Source organism: Vairimorpha ceranae, assembly GCF_000988165.1.
Source record: "Vairimorpha ceranae strain PA08 1199 chromosome Unknown NODE_122, whole genome shotgun sequence".
NCBI classification, from domain to species: Eukaryota; Fungi; Microsporidia; family Nosematidae; genus Vairimorpha; species Vairimorpha ceranae.
The window spans coordinates 1-9,043 of NW_020169417.1; the positions used below are offsets into that span (position 1 = coordinate 1).

General features: G+C 24.3%; 6 protein-coding genes across 6 annotated transcripts; 3 read left to right on the plus strand and 3 right to left on the minus strand.

Moving 5' to 3' along the window:
* On the plus strand, positions 1-174 carry AAJ76_1220001 (hypothetical protein; the record flags this gene model as incomplete). Its single annotated transcript, XM_024473893.1, has 1 exon — positions 1-174. A coding segment is annotated over one exon (174 nt), but the record flags the coding sequence as incomplete, so codon positions are not given.
* Positions 175-1,566: 1,392 nt separating this feature from the next.
* AAJ76_1220003075 (hypothetical protein) lies at positions 1,567-3,075 on the minus strand (the record flags this gene model as incomplete). Its single annotated transcript, XM_024473894.1, has 1 exon — positions 1,567-3,075. One exon carries the CDS (start codon positions 3,073-3,075, stop codon positions 1,567-1,569), a length of 1,509 nt encoding a protein of 502 aa, XP_024329820.1.
* Positions 3,076-4,718: 1,643 nt separating this feature from the next.
* Positions 4,719-5,084, minus strand: AAJ76_1220005084 (putative transposase-like protein; the record flags this gene model as incomplete). The annotated part of the gene is made up of 1 exon (XM_024473895.1): positions 4,719-5,084. One exon carries the CDS (start codon positions 5,082-5,084, stop codon positions 4,719-4,721), a length of 366 nt encoding a protein of 121 aa, XP_024329821.1.
* A 136-nt stretch (positions 5,085-5,220) lies between these two features.
* AAJ76_1220005364 (hypothetical protein) lies at positions 5,221-5,364 on the minus strand (the record flags this gene model as incomplete). The annotated part of the gene is made up of 1 exon (XM_024473896.1): positions 5,221-5,364. The coding sequence occupies one exon, from the start codon at positions 5,362-5,364 to the stop codon at positions 5,221-5,223; it is 144 nt and encodes a 47-aa protein (XP_024329822.1).
* Positions 5,365-7,168: 1,804 nt separating this feature from the next.
* Positions 7,169-7,294, plus strand: AAJ76_1220007169 (hypothetical protein; the record flags this gene model as incomplete). The annotated part of the gene is made up of 1 exon (XM_024473897.1): positions 7,169-7,294. One exon carries the CDS (start codon positions 7,169-7,171, stop codon positions 7,292-7,294), a length of 126 nt encoding a protein of 41 aa, XP_024329823.1.
* A 1,483-nt stretch (positions 7,295-8,777) lies between these two features.
* Positions 8,778-9,043, plus strand: AAJ76_1220008778 (histone H3-like protein; the record flags this gene model as incomplete). Its single annotated transcript, XM_024473898.1, has 1 exon — positions 8,778-9,043. A coding segment is annotated over one exon (266 nt), but the record flags the coding sequence as incomplete, so codon positions are not given.

A 9,043-nucleotide genomic window follows, 5' to 3' on the forward strand; every position in this document is an offset into this window, starting at 1 on the left:
ATCAATGAAGATAATTTAAAAAAGATTATTAAAATTATAGAAATACAAAATACACAAATAAAATTTATAAAAGAAGTTATTGGTATAGATGATATTTTGTGTCCTTTGTTTAACAAGACATGTGATACTATTAATACATTTCTTGATGATGTTAAGAATAAGTTTAACAAATAATTTATAATGAAAATTATTGATTAAATACATAAAAATTGTTGATTAAAAAAATATATTGTAATATTTCTATTTGTAATATAAAAGTGTTTTTTTAAGTTAAAAATTTTAATATCTACGTACATGTTAGTAAATAAGGTATTTAATTTTTTTTTTACAGTGCAAGAGGGTTGGAGAAACCTTGCATAGAAATCGTAGAGACTTGGGATTGTGGTTCTTGTCCAACTGATGCTGTAAGACTTTTATTTATCTAAACTTTCACCTTTTTAAACTTGCCGGTGCAGAAAGCTTCGCTGTATTTATTGGACCTTGGCTGTTGGAAAACTGCTATCGATTATATTCATACCCTGTCCAGAGTGGCTCACAGCAGATATAATTATCTGGTATGATTTGAATAACCCGAGGAGAGACACCATCGTAATAGCATCAAAGGCCTCTACTATCATTATCGCTATTTTTATGCATTCTCATACACTTACAAATCTTCAGGCTGGCATTTTTATGGACTGCGTTGACCACTCGTTTTCCACCAGTTTTGGCCAGTGTACTCAGAATCCTGTAGAATGGAGTCTACGAGACCTTATTGCTCTACTTCGTCTAGTCCCTTATTAAGCTTGAATGAACCCACCCAGAAAATAATTCTCGATGTAATTACTTAAAAACTTGAAAGTTTGGGATTAAGAGGCTTTATAACGATTAAAAGTATTTTAATTATATCTTGTAGAATCTTCCACATTTTAAGAATTTAAATTATTTAAATAAAATTTACCCTTACTCTAAGGAAAGGCAACCTGTATGAATTGTACCAACAAAAATTATAATAAGAAAAATAAATCATTTAAATATAATAGAGAAGGCCATCAAGAACCTATATTTAAAAACATTTTAGAGTATTATTTTAAGAATGGAACAGTTCCTGTAAAATACGTGATATCCGTATTGTTTTTAAAAATCACTATGTACTTAAATAAATATCAAAAATTTATTAAAATTAAAATATACAACCAATTAATATCAAAAAATTTTCTTTTTTTCGATCTCAGCAGTTAAGTTTATAAAATATCTAAAATTGAAGATTTTAAAAAAATTAAGACCGACAATTAATTTTATAATACAATGTTGTTTGTTATTATATACATATGAAAATAATAAGTTTTATTTTTAATACGTCAATATACAGATATCTTCTAAATTATGGTCACAAATAATCGAAATTGTTTGACATATTATCCTGGTTTAACTTTAAGTAGATTTATAATCATAAATAGTCTTTACTATGTTAATTTATGTTACTAAACATTATTTTTAATATATATTAATACATTTTAAATTTTAAATACGTTGAAGAAAGAAGCCAACAATTATTTTACAAAATTGAAACGAAAATAGTATAGTTTATTTATTAAAATTTACTTCAAAAAACTCTTTCAACATTGTAATATTTACTGCATAGAGCTTAAATTTTTTTTTAAATCTTTCAATGTTGCATAAAACGTGCAAATAATCCTCCTTCGTGACTTTTTTAGAAGAAGAACATGAATTTTTTTTTATTTTTTTAATAGTTTGCTTCATAAAATCATCAATCTTTTCATAATTAAAATTTAATACCATTTCTTTGATTATATTTTCAGCTAATGTTACATTACTTATTATATCACACTGATTGTATTGTTGTAGATAAAAATGGTCTTTAATGTCAATAAAAAACTGTGCAATTTCTCTAAGAAGTTCAACTGAGTCAAAAAAAAGATTTTTAGTATTTGCAGACGAAAAATAAGAATTAAGATTACCCATAAAAATTTTAACAATTTCGCTTTCAAAAGTTTTAAACCATATACAATATGTATATATCCTACGACGAATAATACAATATTTAGAATTTTTATTTAAGTGACAGTCAATATGATCCCTATATGATCGTTTTCTTATATTTAAATAAAACTTATCTTTAAGTGCTTGTAACTCTTTTTTATTTTTTTTTAAAATATCAGAAATCTCGATATTTGAATTTTCAGAAGTCAAGCTTTTAGAAGGTTTATGATCTGCAGCAAAATCTGCATTTCCTTTTTCTTGCTCTTTTTTATTATTTATAATTAAATCGCTGCCATTAAAAAAATTTATAACATTGGAGTTACTATCTTCGCTATATTTTTTATTGTAAACGTCAGCATATTTATCAATATTACAATGTATAAAATCAGAATCAACTAAATTAATATATCTTTCAATTTCCTTATACAATTCATTTTCAAAAACCATATATTCATATTTCTGATTGTTAGGTTCTATGTAATTATCAATGCAACCAGCTTTTAATTGATTTGCTAGAAATTTATTTTCTTGCACAGCTGATATATTTTCCATTTGCTTATGTAAATTAATATTAAAACACGATCCAGCTTGTGTAGAAAAGCTATCGCTATTTATCGTTGACAATTCTTTTTCAAAGATTTTAGTATCTGAAAAGTCTGTAGCACTTAAAACGTCATTGCAGTACTGGAGATTGCTTTTAGCTTTATTTTTAAATATTGTATTTGCACTACTGTTCGTTAAGTAATCCTGACCAAAAAGAATTGCGGGGTTTGTGATTTGAAATAGCTCTTTATTATCTTTATTAGGCATTGTAAAAAAATTACCTGTTTCATAAATATGTTGGTCACGTTGTTCATACATACAACCACTATCTAAAGGAAACTTACTAATTCTTTGATTACATTCTGTCTCTACTTCATTTTTTTTCTTTGTTTTGTCAGTACACAATAAATTTTCAAATATTGTATTTTGTTGTATACTTTCTTCTGTGCCTACAAAATTGTAAACACTCCTGTAAATTTGGTTGTTTAAGTAATTTAAATGAGAATCTAAAAAATTTGTTGTACTAATCAATAAAACGTAAAAAAACATTTTGTGGGTTAAATTTTTTTTATTTCTGAAATGGTATTTAAAATTATTTTATCATACGAAATATAAATAATCTTTATTTTTATATATAATATTGTTTATTTCTGTTTATAACAAATGTAAAAATCCAACCATGAAACTTTTAATAAGTGTATTTAATTAAGAAACAACGCAAAATTATTATATAGTAAATATTTCTACGATATTATATTTTTATAAAGAAATATAAAGATGATTTATATTTGCATTTTAAATTAAAAACATTGTCATATACAAATGATTACCCGTAATTTTATATTTTAGTAGATATCATTAATATTCACACAATTAATACTTAATTAAATAAAAAACAATATTAATGCAGTAGTTTGTTTTATTAATTAAATTAATTAATACGTTTTTTTAATTTTTTTTAATATATTAAAACGGATTAAATCGAATAGACAAATTCATAAAAATAAATATCATGTACAAAAACAAATCCGTAGTTTTACACAGTTATTATAAGACTTATGATTGACAATTTGTATCTAAAAGAAAATAATTTAATGCTGCATTGAGATACTATAAATTAAAAGATATTTATATTTTAAATAAAAATAAGCTGTTGGAATTAGCTAATAAATAATAAATATAGTAATTTTAAATTCAAAGATTATTTAAATGATTAAAAATATAAAATGTAAACTAAAATTTTTGTAAAGCTTATATACCAATTTGAAACAATTTAATCATTCCAAAAATCTTCTTGTAGTATTACAGCACCTGTAAATACTGTAAACCAATTTTTTTAAATTATTTTCTTATTCTTCTGTAATTCCGATGATATAAAATAAAAATAGATTTTTATATTAAATTAATTTAAATAATCGACATATGGCAATTCTACCACACTTTTACATAAAATTTGCCTGCAAAATAAAATTTATTAAATAGCAATTGTTGAGGATTTAATAATAATAAAGAAATAAGTGGCCTTTTCAGCGTTTTTTAATGATACCAAAACGCAAATTTTTTAAGCCTTTAAATGATAAAACTTAAAGAGGAGGAGGGGTACCAATGAATAACAAATAATGTCATAAATTATTGTAACAATTGAAAATGTTATAAATGTTGTTAAGACACATGTAAGTTGAAGTAAAAGAATGGATTTGTCTGTTCTTCCTTTTCATGAAAGTATAGATTCGCCTACTACAAAAGAATAATTTTTGAACACTTGGCGCTCCCAATTATTATATTAATAAATTTTATAGATTGTGGATTTAGAATACTTTTAATATATTATTGCAGAAGTTCATAGATCTTAAATCTTTAAAATCTGCAATAAATTTTGAGCACATGGAGGATTAGTGTTGTATTTAAATAAGTTTAATAAAATTTGTGGAAACAATGCCATAGTTAAAAATAGACAAAAATAAATTTGACGGCGCTACTTCATCTTTCCACCCCCCTTGTTTTTCAAAAGAAATTATTGGCTACAAAAAATTAAAATCTAAACATTTTTAATAGTCTATATAATGCAGTCCTAAGCGTCTTGTTATCGCTGTTTTGGACGTTTCGTTTCCCCATTGCCATCCATATAAAAATAAATTTGTTCGGTTTTTACTAATACTGCCACGTTTTCGATAGGCATGCTTAATATGTGATCACAGGTTTTCAATTTGGTTAGTATGTGCTCCTTGAGCATTAACAAACCCAACAGAGTGGTTTACCGCTTCATGGCAAGATCCAAATTCAATAACAGTCCTAGGGTAAGATGGGTAACCATCGGTAACAATGATAGATCCGGGTGCAACATGTTCTTTGAACATGTCTAGTATAGTCGGAACCTTCCTGTTAGGAACAAGCTTTAGAACAAAATTCTTACAGTTTCCCTCTTCTACACCACCCACTAACCATTGTATGTTAGGTTTGTTGTCTATGGTACTAGATGGGTTAGGTATTAACTCCCCATTACAGATAGCAGTTTCGTCAAACTGCACCCCAATGCCTTCTCCACCTATTTTAACCATTTCTGGCTCTTGTTTGGATATTACTTGCGAGATCAGTCTTTGATTTTAGTGTAAGTGTTCTCCGAACAATCGCAGAAATCAATGGCCTGTGCTAGGGCATAATCATATACCCAGCAATACATTCCCCTAAGAATTTTTACAATTCTATATTCAGGCTGGCCATTTTAGACCCCTTCTTTAGGCTTGCCTTTGATCTGCATGCCTTAGAAGAGCATCTGTAAGCATACCCGTCTATATACGTGGCAGCCACCATAATCCTCATTCTTCCATCACACCTCATACAATTTATTTCATTTTTTACAATATTAAATTTTAAAAAAAAAATCTATTGCCTTAGTATTTTCCAGAAAAAGTGCTTCGTTATATTTAAAACATAAAATTTTCTCTTTTAGATTTTCCATAAAGGGGTTAAAAAATAATTCTTTTTTTACCTTTACTTCATCTTTCCACCCCCCCTCCGAATAACTACGTTCACTTTAAAAAATTTTGTACGTAGTTATTCGGAGGGGGATGGAAAGATGAAGTAGCGCCAACATTTTTAACGGCTAAAAAGACAAAAAAATGATTTAAATTAACAATTACAATATAAAACAATATTTTTCTGTCATTTATATAATACAATGCATTTGATAAAAATTCTATAAATAATAAAATAATTGATAAATTAAATTTAAAACTACTAAATACATAATAAGAAAAAGTTCTAGTGTTTAGAATATAATCTCCACAGAAGAAAAAAAGTAAAAACTCCTTTTTACAAAAAAATAAAATTATGATGATATCAATTCACGATACACGTATAAAGGACTTATTAATAGAATTCTATAAAAGCTTTAAAAATATTTGGCATATTATTATTACTCTAAAAAGTATTCAACAAGGATATAGAGCTTAATAATTTTATTTCTTCTAGGATAAACAAATATTGATAAATCCAAAATTTTTAATTTGTAATTTACTATGTTTAGTGTTTCATATGTTTACTAATTTATGCTTTTAAAGAAATTTTAGACGTAGTTAATGAATTCAATAAATTTTGTCTATGATTATTTACAACGCAATCTAATGCATGTGTAGTTAAGAATAATTTATAAAAATCTCAATAAAAGTCTTGTTTTTTTGCTTAGTATAAAAAAGAATTACAATTTGAAAATGAAATGAAAAAACTTGATTTTTTTAAATGCATTAACCATTAATAGCCTTTTTTTTATCGATCCTCTATTTTTATCAAAAAAATATTTGAACGTTTTTAAAATTTAATTTTGCGTTTTTAAAAGTGTTATATAAATTTATAACCATTCTTTATATTTAATAAATAAAATCTGAAATAAATACAGACATTTCTACTTCAACTAAGTTAATAAACAATTAATTACTAGCTTTGTCCTAAATAAATAATAATCAGAAGATGTAAAGTTGTAAATATGTCTATCTTAATTTAATATAATTTACAGTCTGCCGCCCTAAAGAGTAAATTCAAAAAATTACCTTTCTATTTTAGTTAAAAAAATTAAGATTAGTGTACAAATATTTATAAATACAAAGATTAGATAAAAAAATGCGTAAGAATTATTTGTATAAATTTAGACGTGCAATTACTTATGTTAAGATAAGTACATATAAAAAAGGTTAACCATATCTTCTTTTGATATAAAACAGGTGTTTGGTTCATCTTATTTATGCGTTTCAAAATATTAACTATAAATAATACTTTTTAATTAAAGACAATTTATGTTGAATTAATGTTTAGCAATAACTTATATTTTGTTAAAAAAATAAAAATAAAAATATAAAATTTGGGGTGTTTACTTTTTATAATTTTAGGAATAGATAAATATTAGTTGCACATTGTCATAGATGTTACACTTGATAGGCTTGATAAGAAACGCTTTTGAATAATTTTTTAAATATAAACATTGCTTTCACCCAACGATAATAACCTTTTGTTAATTTATAAACTAAAAATATGGTTATCAATCTAAAATGAAATGACCTTAATAAGTAGGTAGCAAAGTTATATCAGAAAGTGAAATATTAATCTATAAACTTGTACATATAAGCTGTTTTAAAAATGTACTATATTTATGATGTTTTTGTTTTTTAAAAAATTAAAAAGCATGCTCCACATAAAAAAAAATTTGTTTTTTAAAATTTTCTTGAATTTATTTTTTGTAAAAAATAATCCCCGTGCCTTATATATAGTTAATTAGTATTGATAATAGGGAAAAATAATATTTTTTGTGTAGACATCTAAAGAAAACATGTTTATTGATTAAATTGTTTTTTGAAACTTAGCTTTAGATCAGTCTATAGTAACCAATAGACTACTACTACAATGTTTGATTTTTAATAAGAGAAGACTTAAAAGAAGGAATAGCTTCCAACGATTAGGATTACTAAAATAAATACAATTAAGAACAATTTGATACAAAGAATTTAAACAATAAAAAAATTTTAGAAAATTATTTTACAAACGAGAACATACCCTGTGCATACGTTAATTGGTATTCGTTATTACTATTAGGTTTGTAAGTTTTTGTCAATTACATATTTGCTTTGTACCTTACAATTATCATTCTTTTTTACTTCTTGTTTATAATAAAGAGTTAATCGTAAGCAACTTTGCTTTAACAATTTAAATTACAAAGACAAAAAATTTTATTATTAAATATTATTTATGTCATTTTAAATATGTACTTTGTTAAGTTTAATATTTGCTAAGAACTTTAAAATATAGTTTACAAATTGCCGTTTATCTATTTCAATATATAATTTTAGATTAAAGAAAATGCATTTGCTTGAGATAGCTGGTAGTAATTTATTTTTAAGTAATATTCAATATAAATATCAAAATTAAAAGTTTTTTTAACTAATTATTTTTTTCTACTCTTTTTAAAATCGTTAGCTATTTATAATAAATTTTTAGATAAAATCCCAAATATTTGAATTTAACTAATAATATTAGAAATTCTGTACTTTATCAGCTTTAGAATTAAAGTCAAAATTAACAATAAAAAATGAATTAAAAAAAAATATTATGATTATTTATAACACCATTATTTAATGAATTACATATGATAACATTAGAACCTGATATTTTAAAGACCCAAAATCATACTTAAAAATAAGACTTAACCAAAGCAATTTAAATACATATTGTCAAGGAACAAAAATATTTTATTTTAATAATTTTCTGACCGATGCAGGAAGAAAGCAAATAAAAATGTTATTTATACTTATAATCATTATTTCTTTTGAGGGTTTCAAATTTAGTATTAAAATAACGAAAATTTACATGATTAAAAACTTACATTTGCAAAATTTATGTTTTACATGCTTTAGTATTAGTTTAAATCTAAAAATGAGGATAGGTCGAGGAAACTGACCCGTTTTAAAATAAGTTTATAATTAACTTTTAATTCATAGTCCCTTATTGGTAACCATATTTTTTTATTGCTATTAAAATAATTTATCATATAATTTTTGTGATCCTTATTTTTGGTAATTTTATTATACAAAAATAAAATTCTAGAAAGTTCATAAAATTAAAAATTTTTAAATTGTGGTATTATACCTCAGAAATATATATAAGATTATATTATAATTCTATTTAAATATTTGCATACAACTATTATTTGTAAAAATATTCCCTCCTTTTCTATTAGTTTATTATTTTTCATAACCCCTCACAAAATGGCCAGAACTGCTATGACAAACACTAACAGTAAGGGAAAAGCGAAAAAGGGTACACAAAAAAAACCTGGACAAAAAGAGCAGAAAACAAAAGAAAGAAGGTCTTTTAGTATTAGAAAACCAAACATAACAGCTAGTCAAAGTGCTAAGAAGACTACAAAGAAACCTAGATCGATTGTTTTAAAAGAGATAAGATTTTATCAAAAATCTACAAATTTTTTAGTAAGTAAATCTCCATTTACTCGTATGGTCAGAGATATTATACA